General features: G+C 42.5%; 1 protein-coding gene across 5 annotated transcripts in view; it reads right to left on the bottom strand.

Annotated features, from left to right (window-relative positions):
• Window positions 1-19,420, bottom strand: part of LRFN2 (leucine rich repeat and fibronectin type III domain containing 2) — a 250,447-nt gene that overhangs the window by 39,700 nt on the left and 191,327 nt on the right. For all 5 annotated transcript variants that reach the window (XM_083434462.1, XM_083434459.1, XM_083434463.1 and 2 more), the window contains one exon: window positions 17,250-18,642. In XM_083434462.1, coding sequence (XP_083290588.1) covers window positions 17,250-18,622 — 1,373 coding nt within the window. In that variant the 5' untranslated portion in view covers window positions 18,623-18,642. The remainder of the gene's footprint in view (window positions 1-17,249; window positions 18,643-19,420) is intronic.

Here is a 19,420-nt window from a genome sequence, read left to right as displayed (position 1 = left end):
GACAGACTGTGGGAATGTTTTGTGCGGAGTTGTGGAAATGGCGTCTGTCTATTTTTGATATGGCTCTTGGACGAGTGTAAAATCCACACAGGATATAACGACGTTTGTTTTCAACCCGCTTGTGGAAACTATCAGAGATCACAAAAAAAGGAATATATGATAACAACAAGAAGATGAGGAAAACAACAAAGAGATGATTGAATAGAAATGTGAATACTATTTGGACAGAACTGTGTACATCAAAGCAGCAGCAAGAGAGATGTTTGGATCCCTTTCGAAGCTCAAAGCATGGGTACCCCCAACAAAAAATTAAAAATTTGGCTATGTAATTTGGAACTAATGTGATTTGATTGGCCTGTTAATAAAAATTGTTTTGTTTCTTTTTTTTTTTTAAAAAAAAAAAAACATTACTCAGCTGAAAATCAGTGGATAGTTCTGCCTGAAATCTGGCAGGTTTAATTCACTCTGGAGCGGCTCCTTTGCCTGCAAATTTCATCCACTTATGTGAACAACAGTGTTCTCCTGGCACCAAGAAGTCATGTTGTGGGAGTTCAGGACACTGGCACCACCACCCCAGAGCCCCCTGACTCATTCCATCATTGCCCTGGTGAACACAGTGCCATCACCTCTGAGGGTGCTGCTGCTGTGTCCTCCCCCCCAATCCACCCCTGCTTTCAACAGCAAATGCAGCACTTCTGCATATCCTGTCCTCAATATTCTGTAACTGCCACCTTGGCATCAGCACCCTTTGATTCACAGCAGGATGGCTGAAGAAGGGTAGAAGCTGAAAATGTTTGCTTTGACTTTAATACCTCTGTTTTGTTAGTCACAGCAATATATATGCAATTTTAGTAACTGCATCCTTTCGCTATCCAGATCACACTTCTCCAAATTGCTGTTTGCTGCTTTAAAAATCATATAATTGAAAGCACAGCAAAGCACAACTGATCATGCCAGAATATTTCTAGCTCATTTCTGCCACAGGCTCTGATTTCTCTTCATCAGCCAAATAGGAGGAACTGTGATCATTTGGATAATCAGTTGGGCTTACATTTGGGAGACCTGTGCCATGGACTCACTTCGTTTTTTTGGGCAGATCAGGACTTCTTGCTTCGGGTCCCCACCTGTAAAATGGTGACCTATTTTATTGCATAATTTGCTGAATGAATGAACACACTAAAGCACCATAGATGGAGGATTTCTGGGCAAGAAACAAGGCTAAGGACGTTCCCACAGTTTCTCTTAATTGCTTTCACCGCTTCTTTGCTCAGCAACCTCTGCCTTGAAACTTCCTTAGATCCATTGGGCTTAGCTGCCTGCTACACTTTAAAGAAATGGCACATATAACCTGGATGTTTTATTCAACCGTTGACTGGAATTTCACCTTCACATTTAATACAGGGACAATAAAATCTCCGGTACTTTGGCCACATCGGTTAGCACTCCTGTGACGAATGCTTGACAATGTAGATCTGGATGTATATCTTTTTGCTATATTCAAATTAGATTGATATTAAAACACAAGTTGTTGTTTTTAATTAGTTTGAAAACTGAGGACATGGGGGGAAAGAAACTTGCCAAATTACAGGCAAATATGCCCAGTGGCTATTGTGATAAGTGATTTTACCTTTTAAAAAATAAATAACTAGAAAGGGCAATTTTTCCCCCACACTGCCCCCACTTCCTGGAAGTACTTGACATGTAAGGAGGAAAGAGGAAGGGAGGGAGGAAAAGAAAGAAAGAAAGAAAGAAAGGGAAAGCATGATCGCAAAAGAATCATGCTACCTTTTTGGTCTAGCTGTGCTGTTTACATCCTGCTTTCACACCCAAAGCTCAGAGTGAACTAGGAAAATAATTCATTGTGATTCTGCTTGGGATCATTTGGGCTATTCCCAAAAAAAATTATACACAAACTTTTTTTTTTAGCACAGCAGTCCAACACTGTTACTGTTCCAGAAAGCAAATGAAAGCAATTTCTTTCTGACTTTATTATGTCACCCACACACATACACAGAGTCAGGAATCCACTAATTTGTGCTCAGATAGGCAGCAAAACAGCAACCTTCTTTTCCCCAAGCCGTATATCCCAGAAAAAGGAAAATATTTACAACACCACAGATATCTATTAAGTAAATAAAATGCTACCATTTCCGATTGTCCTGAGCTAGATAGAAAGAGGGAGGAAAAACTCCATTTTACAAGCCAGGAGGAAAGCACAGAGCAATTTATTTTGAGCAAACAGATAGAAGTTGGAAAGCCAACACATTTTTCGTTACCTGTTGTTTAAAAAACAAGGGTAAGGACAGATCACAGCAGCTCCACATGCTCACTGAAATGGTGATCTGCGTTATTAAAATTTCCTTAAATGTTGTGATCACCACTCCAATGTTTATAAGCCTTTTGTCTCTCTTGTTTCTACCTCTATCAAATCACCACCCCCCGCCCCCAGACTTAGTAGATGGCACTCACAATTTCCCCTCCACCCAGGCCTTTTGGCTCTCTTAAATGTCTATTCCAAACATGCCAGCATGTTAGATTCCTGTCTCCCTAACTTCATAAAGTCATCCCTTAGATGTATGCTGGAAGAAGGAGTGGTGGGCATTGCTGGCCCAAGTCGTTTGCAGGGGAAGAGGAAGAAAGAAGTGTTCTTGTCTTGCAGCAAAATATGGAGCCAGGGAAAGGCTTAAGAAGCCTCTGATCTCTGAGTAAAGATTCAGAGCGAAGATTTTACAGCTACTTTGGGATTGTTGGAAAAGCCAGTGAGAGACCAGGGCACTGACTTTAGGCACTTTGTTGTGTTCAACCACTATTAGCTTTGCAGGCCAATTCTGTCACAGTATCCCTCTTCTGGGCTATTTTCCTCCCATCAGTTGAGTAGGAAGGCAGCGGAGGGAAGGGATGCTGAATTCTCATCTCCCCACAATCTCCCCCCACTGCTCAGCTGATGATGGAATTAGTTGTGAAGTGAAAAGATGGGGCTTCAGAGAGGGGAAGAGGCAGATGGGCCAGAGGTTCCCCACTACTATCGTAATGAAATTCAGAAGCCCCGCTCAATGTCCTCACCATTTCTTTTTTGTCAAACCACGCATTGCCCCCTACAAAATGAATGGTATTTCAAAAAGTGCTTCCAGGGCCGGGCTGCCCATGAGGCAGACTGAATAAGCTACATCGGGCAGCAGAATTCTGTAGTGCAGCATCCCTGTAGGTACCCTGTCCACCCCTGCTGCCACCAGGGCCGTCTTTAACATATGTGCCACAGGGGTGCAAAGATCCACCCAGTGCCCCCAAATTTAGTTTAGCCGCCCCCAGATTTTTTTGGGGGGGCAACTAAAAGTTGTTGTGTTTTTGGGGGGAGGGGGGAACAACTATGCACGGGAAATAACTGCTTTTGTTTCCTGACTTGTCAGGAATATTTGAGGAGGAGAGGGGTGGAGACTTTCGGCCACCCCTTGAGTGCTTCACCACCTCCTTGAGTGTTTTTGCCTGTCTGAGATGTTTCCTTAAACTCTGATCATGACTCTTGCATGGATGGAGGATGAAAGGGGTGTGCAAGTCTGCGTAGAAACTGGCCTACAAAGGTGAAATTTACAGTTGTTGTCCTGTCCACTTTTGCCTCTAGGCCCGTTCACCAGTGACCCTCAGAAGCTTACCCAGAAAGGAACAAAGCCTTCAGGTTGAAAAAGTTTCCCCAGCCCTGCTCTAAGACATTTTCATTCATAACCTCTGCCTTTTTGTGATAGTCACAGCAGGGTCTTATAGGAGAAATGTTAGCTCTTTGCATTTGAAGACACTGAAATAAACTTGCCCTTTAAAGTCAATTGTAAGATGTTTGAAATAATTATTCTGCCTTTAAAAAATAATAATAACAAAGTGCTGCCATTCTGCCTTGAAGCATCATGGCTAGAAGTTTTACAGAGTCCCAGTTCCAGAATTATACACACCACTGCTGCCTCTCTCCTATCCTCCAATTAGATCATAAATTCTGCTTCAAGTTAGCTATATATACCCCCCCACAGAAATATACCCACAGTCCCGTGGAGAATCCCAAAGAGAAATTCTGGGACATTATTTGCTGCTGGAATATATTACAGCTCTGGATTAATTAGCTACATAAAGTATAGTCAACATCATTATAGGGCAGGAAAGGGACTGCATAAGCAACACAGCAGGGAAAGAGAGAACATCCAAAGAGTTGTTTTTCAATGGAGACGAGGAACCTGAGTCAAAAAGAGATCCTTCCTTTCGCAGCAGCAGAGGCCAGAATCACTAAAAAGAAAATTTGATGTTCAACTATAAAAAAACAAATCAAAGGCTAAGCAATGGGGCAGAGCAAGCCTAACCAGGTACCAAATCACAGGGCAGATATGATAGTGTATATCCTGTGTAAGGACCAATGCAGAATTATACCACTTTAAACAGTCATGCCTTCCCCCAATGAATCCTGGGAACTGTAGTTTGTGTAGTGTGCTGAGAGTTGTTAAGAAACCCTCTACTCCCCTCACAGGGTTACAATTACCAGAGTCCCCTGGGAAGAGGGATTGGTTGTTAAACCTCTGTGTATTGTAGTTCTGTGAGGGAAATAGGGCTTTCAGCATCCGAGCTCCCAGGATTCTTTGGGGGGGAGGCCATGATTACTTAAAGTGGCATGCTGCTGCCAGAGGTTTCTGACCGGGGTTAGGACGCAATATAAAACTTCATTTTCTGCCCTTCCGTGAATTTAATTACACCTGCATTTTGGGTGGTGTCAGTTAGACTGAGCTCGGGGGGGGGGGGGTACCAGTGAATGAAGAGACTTAGAATGCAGCATTATTTTGTTTCCCTGGCCCCCCACATGGCCATTCCTGCCCTTGACATGCCTCCTGTTTGTTCTCTTTACTAGCATAACTTCCAACTCAGTCAGCATGGTAGGGTACACTGCAGTGGCTGATGTCTGTTAGTAGTAGTGGGGCATACGCCAGGAAGCCCAGCAGTGGGTGGAGCCAGAGCCACTGACAGGCATAACGGGAGCCAATGATAGGCAGAGCCAAGTGATTCTAGTTTTGTCCTTGTCTTCCTCCGTCCTGAGTTTTTCTAGGGGCAGCACTGAGAGTAAGGAGGCAGAAGCAAACAGACAGGGACAACCTCCTTGGACTGATTGCAACATCATGGAGCAATATCCTGGGAGGGCTGTTTATAGGTCTAATGTGAAACTGTGAAGCTCCCTTGTTATTTTTGCTACTAGATGTGGCATGTTGTTTAAGCAACTGTATTATATTTATAGTACTGAAATGTATGTTGTTATATTTGCTATTCCTCTGCTATGTTACTATGAACTTGTTTTCGTAGTGTTGGTTTGAACTTTATCCCTGTTTTCCCTGTTGTAAGCCTCCACTGAGGGCTAGTAGTTTTTATACCTTTCCCCACCAACACATGTGGGTGTTAGGCTTGCACGGTAATTCAGATCAAAAAGGATAGTATTTTGGTTCCATTCATAGCATGCATAGATTAAATTTATGAGCAAGTAGATTTCAAAGTTTTATCTGTTGTTGTTGTTGTTGATGTTGATCATAGAATCATAGAATCATAGAGTTGGAAGAGACCACAAGGGCCATCAAGTCCAACCCCCTGCCAAGCAGGAAACACCATCAGAGCACTCCTGACATATGGTTGTCAAGCCTCTGCTTAAAGACCTCCAAAGAAGGAGACTCCACCACACTCCTTGGCAGCAAATTCCACTGTCGAACAGCTCTTACTGTCAGGAAGTTCTTCCTAATGTTTAGGTGGAATCTTCTGATGTTGATGTTGTTGTTGTTGTTATTGTTGTTGTGTTGTATTTGTTTTATGCTGTACACTGCACCCTATCCTCCCTCTTTCTTTCCGAGAAGGTACACCTCTCCTTTCCCTGAGGTGGAAGAAACCACTTGCCTTGGAAAAGGGGAGGGTAGCCAGCAACAGAAGGCCTCGGCCAGGCTCATCAGACTGCTTTTCTAGGAATAAGTGGGACATAGGTTATTGCCCTTTCCCCCTGGGAATAATGAAGCTTGCCTACAACCCCCTTGATCTGCACGGTCACAAATCATAATGGTCCTCTTGTGCAGATGAGGACATTGGGGGCAGGAATCCATTGCCCTTTCCAGTGAATGCCTGAAGGGGACTGTTTAAAGAAAAACAAACCAGCCTCAAACAAAACTGGAGAAGCCGAGGTAGTTTTCCAGTCCCTGTGCTTCAATAATTTCTCTTGGGAAGCACGCTTTGTGCTTTTACGATATCTATTATTTTCCATGCTCTGACAATTTGCTGCAAGGCATGAAATAAAGACAGTATATACTTCTCAGAATTTCCCTATCTTTAAGGAGCAATTGCGCCACACATGCAGAAGACAAAGCTATGTGTAATTAGTGTGATGTTTACAGGTACTTAGCAAGAATAAAAGCCCTGTGGTTGGCCAGCTGACTATGCAGTTGTGAGAAAAGACGTGGTTTTATTCTTAGAGAGCCTAATTTAAATCAATAGGAGTAAATTGGCCAAAAGTCATGCACATTCTCGTAACTAGCTTATCGGAATAGGGGATAAATTTGATGGGGTTTGCATTTAAAGGTGAATCTAATTAATTTGCACTTTCTGAAGCAATATGAGAACCAAAATACAGTCCTCCTTCAAAATCAGCACGTCTCTAAATGTGTTTTGTAGGAGAAATTTGCACTAAAATGATGCCAAATTTAATGAGAATTTTGTTTTTAAAAATTGAAAATTGCTGCAGAAATGTGGAGAACTGAATTAAAGATGGGGGAAATGAGAAACCAGGAGATCTGAAATTAATAGATGCACACATTCATGCTGACTTACAAACTGAGCTATAGGTGAGTTTCCCCTGCACACCATTTCTCTTCAATGAGAGATGCCTTCTAGACTTTTGTCATGTGGCAGTAATGTTTTTCTTGTCTTCTTGTGTTTAGTTTTCAGAACAGAAATGGTTCTGGCAAACAAGTGGGTTTCAACCATTTCTTAAGGTGGAGGAAAGGAAGGTGAGAGAAAAAGAGCTGACTTGCACAAGCCATTTAATCTCAGTTGGAGCCATTGCTTCAGGAGCTCAAAGCAAAAGTGTGGATAGGGAAAATGAATTCTTCCACATGTGAAGTTCAAGCAGAGTACATGGCATTGATATTACATGAAAATGCCCCTGCTTAGTTCATCCTTTCATATCTTATCTCATTCTTCATCCCAAAGACAGTCACAGCAGTTAACAGTAATTTAAAACAGGATAAACACACGTGTGTGTGTGTGTGTGTGCGTGCGCGCGCGCGCACACACACACACACACACAGTAAAGAACAAACAGAGCTGCCCAAAATAAAATGTGTCCACTGTGATGTTAAGTTAGATCAACAGTCTAAAAACATTAACAACAACAAAATTATTTATACCCCAGCCACTCTGGGTGACTCCCAACAGAATATTAAAAACAAGATAAAAGATCAAACATTAAAAACTTCCCTAAACAGGGCTGCTTTCAGATGTCTTCTAAAAGTCAGATAGTTGTTTATTTCCTTGACATCTGAAGGGAGGGCGTTCTGCCTGGTTCCCTGTAACCTCACTTCTTGCAGTGAAGGAACTGCCAGAAGGCCCTCAGAGCTGGACCTCAGTGTCCCGGCTCAGTGATGGAGACGCTCCTTCAGGTATACTGGGTCGAGGCCATTTAGGGCTTTAAAGGTCAGCACCAACATTTTGAATTGTGCTTGGAAACATACTGGGAACCAAAGTAGGTCTTTCAGTACCAGTGTTATAAGGTCTTGGCGGCCGCTCCCAGTCACCAGTCTAGCTGCCGCATTTTGGATTAGTTATAGTTTCCGAGTCACCTTCAAAGGTAGACCAATGTAGAGTGCATTGCAGTAGCCCAAGTGGGAGATAACCAGAGCATGCACCACTCTGGTGAGACAGTCTGTGGGCAGGTAGGGTCCCAGCCTGTGTAAGTAAAAACATTTTCATCTGCCTGTGAAAACATATCAGACTCAGTGTCAGGTGACCCTCCCCGAGTGATCATTCCCAAGTCAGAGTGTCAAAACAGAAAAGACCCTGTCTTAGGTGTGCATCAATCCTCAAGGTGTGCATGGCTTCAAGAATGATTTTAATGTCCAAAGAGGTTACTGTGGGAGGATATGGCCTTTAAAGTATGTTGGTACCAAATTGCTAGAGATGTATGAAAGCTGATACTTGTTGCTTAAATAAATACCTTGCATTCGCCCTTGATGTCTGTACAGTTGAACAATAAGACGTTGAACAACAACGGGCCCAGGACAGAACCATGGGGCGCCCCACTTGTGTCCCCCCCCCCAGGATAATGGGAAACCATTAGTGAGCACTCTTTGGGTTCTTTACACCCTGACTCTGTAGAAGGCGGCTTCCTAGGTTCCTAATAATATTTCCTCCACCCAAATATGAAACATGTACAAAATAAATGTAGCCCGTTCAATTCTGTTCTTTTGCAATATCTCCTACACAATGTAATATGTGGAATTCCTTATATTGACACAAGGGAGGGAGCCAGTGGCCCTTTTCATTGGCTTTTAATATTCACAACATGAATAAGTTAAAACATCCAGCTCGCAGATGACAACGGTGAGTCATTTGAAGTTTAAACAAAACAGACTTTCCATGGAGTAGCTTCTCCATACTGAAAGGGCCAGGGAGGGCCTTGTCATTTGGGTGCTGCACGGCTAAGAGAGGAAATGTGGCAGCTGTTGTGGGTAAGCACCATGGCGTTACTCATCCTGAATGTGCCTCAAGTGAGAATGTAGAGCCTTTGATGAGTTAGATAAACAATTAGTGACAGAGCTAAAACAGAGCATCACCGAGTGGCTTAAAGAGTTGCTAGAGATAATTTTCTTAACATCCAGAAAACTTCCTGTGATATGTTCACTTCCACAAGTATAACTCCCATGTCTTTGCAGCTGATTAACACCAAAGTTACAGGGAACACAGCCAGCCTTTCGTAAGTAAGATTCCCAAGGCAGAGTTTGGAACTATGACTCTAATGCACCAATCTTCAAAAACATGATTTGCTACATTAAAAAGAGATTTTCCAAATAATTGGATGTTGCACAGCCATTACAAAGCAAAAGTAGTGTTACACACTGCCAGTTTGATAGTGACCAACATAACAGCTAACGCCTCCCCCCCGCACCACCTGAAACATCTTCTGCCAATAGACCACACTCCACTTAATAGTACCCCCTTATCCATGCATTCTATGTTTGTAATCTAGCTGGATTCAGATGGTATACTGAAGTGATCTTGGCTTGCATTTATATCCCACCTTTCCTGTAAGCAGCTCAAGGTGGCATACATAGTTTTCTTCCTCTCATTTTATCCTCACAACCACCCTGCGGGGTAGATTCAGGTAAGAGGAGGTAACTGGCCCAAGGTGACCCAGTAGGCTTCATGGCTGAGTGGTGATTTGAACCCTGGACTTCTAGGTCCTAGTCCAAAACTCTAACCACTACACCACACCAGCATCAGAACTCACATCTTATTGGATTAATTTTGAAAGCTGAGCTGAGCAAGGAGATGTTGAGCCATGTACCTGCTGCACATGATAGACATGGCAGAACTCTCATGGACTAGGCACCATAGCATCTTCCTGTGCTGCACTCCCCATCTCATTTGCCATTTCCACCATTCATTTGAACTCACTCTGTGGCATCATGATTTCACAGTGACATCCTAGCATTCTGTTAATAACATAGCACATTGCTATGGCAACAGCAGCAGTCACATTTTTAGGTCTTAGCGATACACAAAAAATGTTTATATAGTTAAAGGTCACTGTGAATGAAAAAAAAAATTTCCAATATGGAAATCATTGCCAGATACGAAATTTCCACATCTGTCTCTGAACAAGCTGTTTCATCTCATGCTATATAGGAGCCTTTTCATTGACTTGGACATCAGCCCCACCATATCCCATAGAACATGCTTTCTTCATCAAGTTACTAAGTCACATTTGAAAGTTTTTGACTTTTGAGAGATGGGTTATAGTTAATAGAACTGGGTTGTTTCATGGGTTGTTTGTGTGAGGATGTTTAGGACCCTTTCACAAGCTCGCTCATGCTGATCCATTTCTCATTGCATTCTATTGTATCAATTCAAAAGACTGCAGGAAGGCTTAAACTGGAGAGGGAGACATTGGTTGAGTCTTTAGTGCCCCTTCCCATTTTGGGCATGCCCACTCCACCCCAACCTTCCCATTTTGAGCAGGTCTGAAGCAGCCCCCCTTATAATGCAAGGTTAATAATCATGGGGAGGCTTTTAATGTACTTCTAAACAATCATCAAACCTTCACACTCTATGTGGGAATGTTGTGGGTAGAACAGGCACAGCTGGATGTGTAAAAACTCTCCCTACCCAGTTTAAGTCATCACATGTTTTTTGGATGCATGGACGGGGCTCATTTCTACCTGGCATTATAGATCAAATGAACTCTTGCCGATTTCAGCTTTTCCCAATCCTCTTTCAGTCTGAGACCCTGCAAAACTTACATTTACAGCAACCCTATTGTTATTCTGATTTGCCTTACACAGTGGAGCATCATCAAGAGATGTCACAAATAAAACACACCACAGAAATTTGTAGTCAAGTGATAGCTTCAGGAGTTCCCTGATGTAATTGACAAAGGGGATCATAATTCCACTAATGATTGGGGTGTCTGTTTCCTCAAAGTAACATCTTGATGACAATTGGCATGTATTTGCAGAACATGTCATAACAATGCTCACGTTTAGGACCCATCAACATCTCTGTCTGGGCAGTAACGTTTGGATTCTGTTAATAAATTTAAGATTTAGGGGGAATAGAGCCCTTTCTTGGGGACTTCTTTCTGCCTGTAGAATAGGGATGTGGAACCTGAGCCTCTCTAGATGTTACCGGACTCCAACTCCCATCAGCCCCAGCCACCATGGCCAATGATCAGGGATGATGGGACTTAAAGTCAGCAATATCTGGATGGCCACAGGTTCCTCATCTTTCATTAAAGGATATTTTTTTAAGCCTACTTCTTCTACCTGCCCGGATACTACGATTAATTGTGCAGCTTCAGAAGAGTCTTTCAGGCCATTCCATTTCCTCACATTTCTTTTTAACCAACAGTTCTTCTGTCTGATGTTCAAAGTTTAACCTCTTGAAGTTTAATTGTTCAGGGCAGTCTGTGACCCCCAAAAAGGAGTACAGAAGATGGCATACTGCACTGGAACTGCTGCAGGTCAGCTGTTTGCAAAGCTAGAAACTAGGGGAGTTCTCTTCACGCCACCCACATGCCACAGACCATGCTCAGCAGGTAGACTCTGCAGCTAGCTAATTGGGCTCACGTTGAGGAAGACAGAGAGTGAGTATGAACCAGTAGCAGAGGCACAAGTAGACATACGGTTGCAACCTTAAATCTCAGTCAGAGGGTAGTGAAGAACTTTCCCCGTTCCATCCACAAATCTTTCTGACTTGTCAAAAAGGGATATGCCAATCTGAATACCAGTTGTTGAGCATCATGAGCAGCAGAATGCAATTGCTAGCAGGCTTCCCATAGGCATCCAGTTAGCCAGTGAGAATGGGATGCTGTGTGGTTGTTGTTGTTGTTTATTGAATTTATATACAGCCCTATACCTGGGGGTCTCACTAGATGTGCTTTTGGTCCCATCTTATGATATGACAGGGACGCGGGTGGTGCTGTGGGTTAAACCACAGAGCCTAGGACTTGCCGATCAGAAGGTCGGCAGTTCGAATCCCCACAACAGGGTGAGCTCCCGTTGCTCGGTCCCTGCTTCTGCCAACCTAGCAGTTCGAAAGCATGTCAAAGTGCAAGTAGATAAATAGATATTACTCCAGCGGGAAGGTAAACGCCATTTCCGTGCACTGCTCTTCTTCACCAGAAGCAGCTTAGTCATGCTGGCCACATGATTTGGAAGCTGTCTGCGGACAAACGCTGGCTCCCTCGGCCAATAAAGCGAGATGAGCACTGCAACCCCAGAGTTGGGACATTTCTCCACCATTCAATTTTCACAAGGACAATACAGTCGTACCTCGGAAGTTGAACAGAATCCATTCCAGAAGTCCATTCAACTTCCAAAGCATTCAACTTCCAAAGCACGGGTCTGGCAGCCAACTGGAAGCCCGTCAGATGTTTGGCTTCCAAAAGAACGTTCGAAAACCGGAACGCTCACTTCTGGTTTTTGATCATTCGGAAGCCGAAATGTTTGATTCCCAATGGGGATGATTAGCTCACACATTAGTTTACAAAGCTACAAATTACACTCTAGGGTTAAGGATGTGCCATCCTCCAAAATGCTGAGCACCTTTCAGTTTCCTTCAATTGACTTTGCAACATATAGTTATCATCATCATCATCATCATACTGTAGGCTGAAAGTGCCATCTTAAAAGAGCACTTCTTCCTATGTGTGTCCTTCCTGATTTTTGGCTCTTGTTGCCCTGTTAAGGTTGCCAAATGCCTCACTTTTAATTGTCTGCTTCTTTCCTGCCATTTGTATACAACTCTTTCAGTCACAGCATTGCTTGGCTGGGGTTGATGGGAGTTGTAGTCCAAAGCATCTGGAAGGCACGGGTTGGTAAAAAGTATACCTATAGGTCCTACGTTGGGGTGGGAAATCATTGGTCCACTAATGTTGCCAGACCACAATTCCTATCACCCCCAAGTTTAGCTGTAGATTCTCTTAGAGCCTCAAATGCTTTAAGGTTTATTCATTCTCAATAGCCCCCTCTTGCAACATTTCCCTATTTTCTCTACTGTTTCCTTACATTTCTCCGTTTTTCATCTTCCCAGTTGCTAAGTCTACCACTTAAGAGCAGTCTATTTAGGGATGGACAAATCAGCCTATTTCTAGTCTGTGCCACCTGCACATGCATTCACTCATACATTTATTCCATCTCATTTCTGAATTATTCTGTGATTTTTTTTATAAACCAACCTGCATTTTTTGTATCTTTAATGTATTTTATCTCAAAATATGCATGCTGTTTTTTTTTTATTTTTAAAAATGCTCATTTTAAGCTGCACACAGCACCCCATTTTAGCTATGCTGAGAATCATATTTTATGCATTCAGGGACAGTTGAGAAGGGTCAAAGCTGGTGGATAATTAAATTCTAATCCACATATTAGTTCTGGAGTTGTGGATCATGTTAGATTATATCAGACTCTGTAGCTGCTGAATTCCTTGTGTATTCCTAGTTCCAGAGCTTTTTTTCTTTTAAAAAAATGTTTAGGGGTACTCTCATTTTGACTCAATAAAATCACCATTTTCTAGTTCAAATCAGGGAAAATAAATACAGTAAATGGACAAAAGTACAAAGAACATGCATTACACCAGGAAAGGAAATGAGGCTGCCATCAGAGGTGGTAACAACGAAACTTAACAATCACCATGCTAGAGAAGAAACCATTTTTTATTTTTTTTTTACAATTTTTAGTTTCTTCTACTGTTAGATTCACAAAATGTTTAGGGGTATGCGTACCTCTGCATTCCCCCAGAAAAAAGCACTGCCTAGTTCCTTACCCTTAACACAAGCATCTACCTGTTTACCTGTCTTCAACCAGCTCAACACTGCTGTACCAAGGACCTGCATCAAATTTCCATTCCAGTCAAACTGACCCCATGTCACACAGAAGGCAAATATTCTGCCCTAAGTACTGGGAATCTTCAAAAACATTCCAAGTGAACCCCTTAGCATTCGGAAAGTTCATGAAAAGCCTGTGCCATCACACCAGTTCACCCAATTGGTGCCAGAGGCATCAACATAATACACATAACTGAACATGTGTTTTGCATTCAGAAGGTCCCGTAGTCAATCTCTGGCATATCTAGGGAGAGCTGGGATAGAATTATGTCTGAAACCTTGGAGAGCTGTTGTAGCTTGTGTAGGTGGCACTGAGATAGATGGGCCTGTGGTCTTATTCAGTGTGAGACAGCTTTATATGCACCAATACAGATATAAATATATTGCAAATTTGCAGTATCTTAAATCCTCAATCTCCCCATTAGGATAAAAATAAAATCTAAATAACAGTCCAATCCTATCCCATTTTATTTGGAAATATATTCCACAGAGTTCAGTGGGACTTCCTAGTAAAAATATTTAGTGTTGCAGGCTATTTATATATAATAAAATCTAATCTTAAGTAATCCAGTCAGCCCACAATTGCTTAAATATGCTTGAGACATGGAACATTTTTTATATTTTACAGATTATCCTCCCCAGGCTGTAAAATATATATGAAAAATATAAATCTCGGGAAATATCCAATATACATTTTCATAGTGTGAATATAACCATTACGCAGACTGAGATGCTGCAGTAATTCTTAATTTGCAGACTTGCTTTTATCACCCTTAATAAGAAATACAGCAAAATAAAATGAGGCAAAGTCTGTCATAAATCCAACAGTTGCAAAGCTTTTCTCAGATCCACATTTCAGGAGCAAAAGAAGAATTTCTTCATTCTAACCATAGTTCCAGCCAGCAGGATCATGAAGTCATGGGCCAAATTTGTCAACGTCCTTCACCTTCAGTAGGATTGCAATTTGCATATGCTATTCAATATATCCCAGCCCACATGGAGACATTCTAGCCAGGAATTGCAAGGTTCCCATTACAGAAGCTGGACTAGGGCCAGTGGCGTAGCGTGGGTTGTCAGCACCCGGGGCAAGGCAAGTAATTTGCACCCCCTAACCCGTGGATTTGCGCCCCCTAACCCGTGGATTTGCACCCCCTAACCCTAACCCCCAGATGTTGCACCCGGTGCGCCCCCCCTGCACCCCCCACGCTACGCCATTGACTAGGGCAGAGGACCTCAAACTTCATTCATGTAGTCCATGGCATGTTTGCATTAAATATCCATACTGATTTTAAATTGTATTTTTATTGCTCTTTCTATACTGTAGTTCATTGTTACAGTATTATAATCTGAATTCTGTAAAATGCTAAGTGTTATACAATGTAAGAAATTAAAGAAGCAACAAAAATACAATAAAAACCGCACAGTATCTAGCACAGTGCATAACAATTGCTAAAACAGGCAGGGGAAAAACAACATTAAGTGGTTCACAAAAACCTTCAGAGATTGTCAGTAATGCCCAGGGGGAGAAATTTGGGAACCACTGGACTAGGAAACTGCATTTTTGGCAGGAAGTTGTGTCTCAGGGTCCACTGGAAAGATAAGTTGGTGTATTGTTTCAGTGGATCTGATCCCTGTACTGAGCCATCATTAGTGTACATTAGCTCCTCCTCAACACTTCCTATATTTGAGGCAGAGCATGGCAGTGCCTAACAAAGAGTACAGGAAGCTGCTGTTTCCTTACAAGTCTATCTGGCCATTATGACTCCTGTGCTGGGAATTCTTCTCTCTAGTTCCTAAGGTCATCTGCAGTATGAAATGCATCACAAGCTTCCCCCTCTCTTGGGAGGACTGTGCTGTGCAAACAGACTGTGGATCACATCCTTCTTCACACTCTCTTTTCTAAGAGAGAAGGAGAGGTCATGCTTTTGCTGTGCAAAATTATTCTCTCCGCCCTCCAGGGAAGTACCACACTTTTCATTGTACTTAGCACTCCCCTCATCTGCTCTAGCCTTCCCAGGATCAAAGCCTGGCAACTCTTGGTCTTCCACTTCTTCCTTCCTCTCTTTCTCCTCTACTTCTCCTCCTCTTCTTTCTCAAGATCTATGGAAGTCAACAGCTCAGACTGTATTCCTGGTAGAGCTAAAGTTGTGGGTCCACATCAGGCTTAGCACAATATTAACATCACATGACTCCTTCAAGGAAGTATCCAGCACAGACCTGGATATTTATTTATTTATTTATTTATTGTTTGTATTTGTAGCCCACCCTTCCCAAAATGGTCCCAGGGTGGGTTACAAAAATCTAATAATTTCAAATTTCAAATAAAATTATCAAATAAAAACAAAACAAAAAACCCAGCCTACAGCAAAAGATCAAAACAGCAGAGCAGAACTGCAATGCACAATAAAGGAAAGCAAAGTAAGAGGAGGATATGTGTCTACTCAAACCAAAGACCTGGTTAAAGGGTTCTCAGTGTTATACTGTGGGTCTGTTATTCCCCTCTTAACTGTACATAACAGGCAGATGCAGAGGGCAAGAGTATAATGTAGAAATTCCATAGGAACATACCTAGAATAGCTGGTCGGCATTGCCATTAATCTTAATAACACCAGCACAAACATTTCCAGCACTTGAGATTCTCAGCCTGATAGACTTTCATGCTTTGTGCCCTTGCAGGATTGATGGGAAATATTTCTCATTATTTCCTAGGCGTACTAATTTGCAGGTGGTCACTGCAACCCTGAGATCCCCTTCATATGGCCGAAGCATGACCCTGTGAAGGCAGCAGCATCCTACTGTCTAAACAAGAAGCTCACTCTGATATGCAATTTGTACCTTAAAAAAAATCAATAGTCTTCACTGAGGGTGGAAGGGGTGGCTCTTCATCCTCTTCCCCATTCAATATTTCAAAAGAATTGAAAAGTTATGAAATGTGCAGAACAGAGAACACAAAGGATGGCTTCTCTGTGACCATGAAAAAGAACAAGCTGCCCATCTTCTGTCAAAGGCTCTTAGGGCCAACCTAATCTGCACTTAGTTTTCAGTTGCAGCAGTCATGTTTTTCCTGCTGTATCTGAAAATGTTCATGATAAATGTTCATTTGTAATGAGCACAATATTACTCTTGGAATATTGCTGGAGTAACAAGCTGTGGATACTTTCTCAAACAAGGTCACAGCTCACCATTTGTATTCACAGTCGCATGCATATTTGATAAGATTACTGGGCAATAGGAAGCCGAGGGGCAACATGAGGCAGGTTTGGCATCTCACAAAGGAGAAGGCAGAATGTTTATGGGAAGAGGAGAGGACAGAACTTCCCATTAAATGGAGGAGTCTAAGCTGTTTCATTTGCTATGGGCTAATAAACTACAGATCAACATTGGCCGATGGAACTAGGAATTTTAAGAAGGCCGCTTTATTCACAGTGAGGAGCATAGCCACTGCAAGTTGATTTCTGAGCTATGTTTCCTTTCGATCCCTTCCTAATATGTGCCACAACTTGGATTGAGGAAAGGAGAATCACTATCCATCAGTTCTTGTCTTCTGTGACAAGTCTATCAGATGGAGGCACATATTACAACTTATTCAACCAAATCACCTGCCACCCCATCATTTCTCTTCTAAGAAAAGCTGACAGCCAGTCGCACTTACCTGTAAATTAGAACCTCATCATCAGAGCAGTTATACTGTAGCTGGTACATTTTAACTCTTGGAGCTGACTTGCTTACTGTCCATTTGACCAAAGCTGAGGTAGTTGTAACCTCAGAGACCAACACAGCCCTTTCAGGCGGCCCCTTGGTTTCCCCTCGATTTGACTTGGTGGAGCTGGTGATGTCAGAAAGCCTTGATTTTGGTGGGGCGGCCCGGCCTGTTCCATTGCTGAGATGGGGAAGCTGGACAATTGACAGCTCAATTGTTGCAGTAGACTCTCCAGCAGCATTTGCCGCTATGCACGTGAATGTCCCATAATCCTTGGATGTTGTGATCAGGATTTCCAAGGTGCCATTGTCATAAACAGCTGTCCTTGAAGAATTCCCAATAAGTCGATCATCTGGTGCCACCCAGTGAATAACTGGAGATGGATCTCCAATTGCTTTGCACTTCAGGGTGGCTGTTTGTCCTTCTAAAACCAACAATTTGTGAGTGTGCTGTGTGATCAAAGGAGGCTCACAAATGAACTCCTCCTCCCGGACATACCAAAAGTACCTCCCTTTGAGTCCCGGGGGAGAAGCACAAGTTTCCATATCATCATCTCTGTCAAGACGCCGCAGCCACATCAGTTCACAGTTGCAATGCAAAGGGTTTCCACCAAAGCTCAGAGATAAAGGTGTGGAGAATGGAGTTGAGGTTAATGGAGCTGTTTGGGATCTGGCAAATATGGGATCAGGAGGAAGCTTCTGAAGTCTGTTGGAGGTTAGATCCAACCTGGCCAATTTCTGAAGATCTGCAAAGGTACCCTCTGTAATATAATCTATCAAATTATGGTCTAAACTAATCTGGTGCAAGTTTACCATCTTCCTTATAGATTCCCAAGGGATGCTTCTGAGGTTATTGTAAGAAAGATCCAGATCTTCCAAGGTGAACAAGAAGTCTTCAAAGGCTTCATCTGAAATGCAGCTCAGCTGGTTGTTGTTTATAATCAAGTGCTGAAGATTAATCAGGCCTCTTAAAATATCCTCCCCAATGTCAGGCAGCCTGTTACTATCCAAATGCAAGGACCGTAGGCTCTCTAGGTCAGCAAAAGAATAGGGCTGTATGTAACTGATGGTATTCCTAGATAATGTAAGGTCAACAAGGCCCGTCATGTTGGCAAAGTCCTGTCTACTGATGTTGATAATGAAGTTGCCCCCAAGACGGAGTTCAACAGTCCTCCTGTCTATGTCTGGTGGTACAAAAAGGAGGCCCTTGGAAGGGCAAAGAGTCCCCAGTGACTCAGACAGGTTCTGGCAGACGCAATATTTCGGACAAGCGTTGACCACAACGGCCACTCCAAACACCAGGATGCCGCAGAGCAGTTTTTCCATGGTAAATCACACGATGGGGCCTGCAACAATGAGATACAGTTATATATTAGAAAGTTCTTTCCAGCTGGAGCTATTAAACCAATTTCATGCCCATTTATTTGACAAAAAAAATCCAAAGAAACAGTTTTTAAACTCTGATCTTAACAGATGCCAAATGCATGTAGATGGTTCTAACAAAATAACCCAATGAGCATTTTCTTGGTGATGACCTGGTGAATCAGAAATGCTCAGCATTGTTACTCCTTTCTATACATTGACAACAATAATATTTATTTATTTACTTATTTGTAGTAACTTATACTAATATAAATATAAACTGCCAAGTCATAAAATGATATCATGGTGGTGTACAATAATTCACAACATCTTATGTGATTTCAGTGATATCTTGCCGGAAGCTGCCGTTGCCAGGTAAGGGAGGTTTCAGTGGGGCAGGGCGGTGGTGGGGCAGTGCTGCAGCACATTCTCTATTTTGCCTCAGGCGCTAAAATGGGACACACCATCCCTGGTGGAAGGATACAATCACCAGTCAGTCACGAAGCTCACTGTGTTGTTTTGGACCTGTCACTATCTCTCAGCCTCCTCACAGGGTTGTTGTAAGAATAATGTAAGGAAAGGGAAACCCATGAATACCACCTTGATATTCCTCTTTGGAGGAAAAATGGAATGGATATAAACATCCAGCCTGCCTGTCCTTGATTTTTAATTGGGGTATGAGGGTATGTGTATCACACATTTTCCTGTATTGCAGGGGATTGGTCTTGGGGGTCCATTCTAACTCTACAGTGCTAAGATTTT

This window comes from Podarcis tiliguerta (genome assembly GCF_965153285.1).
Source record: "Podarcis tiliguerta genome assembly, chromosome: 3".
Classification (NCBI taxonomy): domain Eukaryota; kingdom Metazoa; phylum Chordata; class Lepidosauria; order Squamata; family Lacertidae; genus Podarcis; species Podarcis tiliguerta.
The sequence above is the reverse complement of the archived record's forward strand: the minus strand, read 5'-3'. Positions and strand labels throughout refer to the sequence as shown.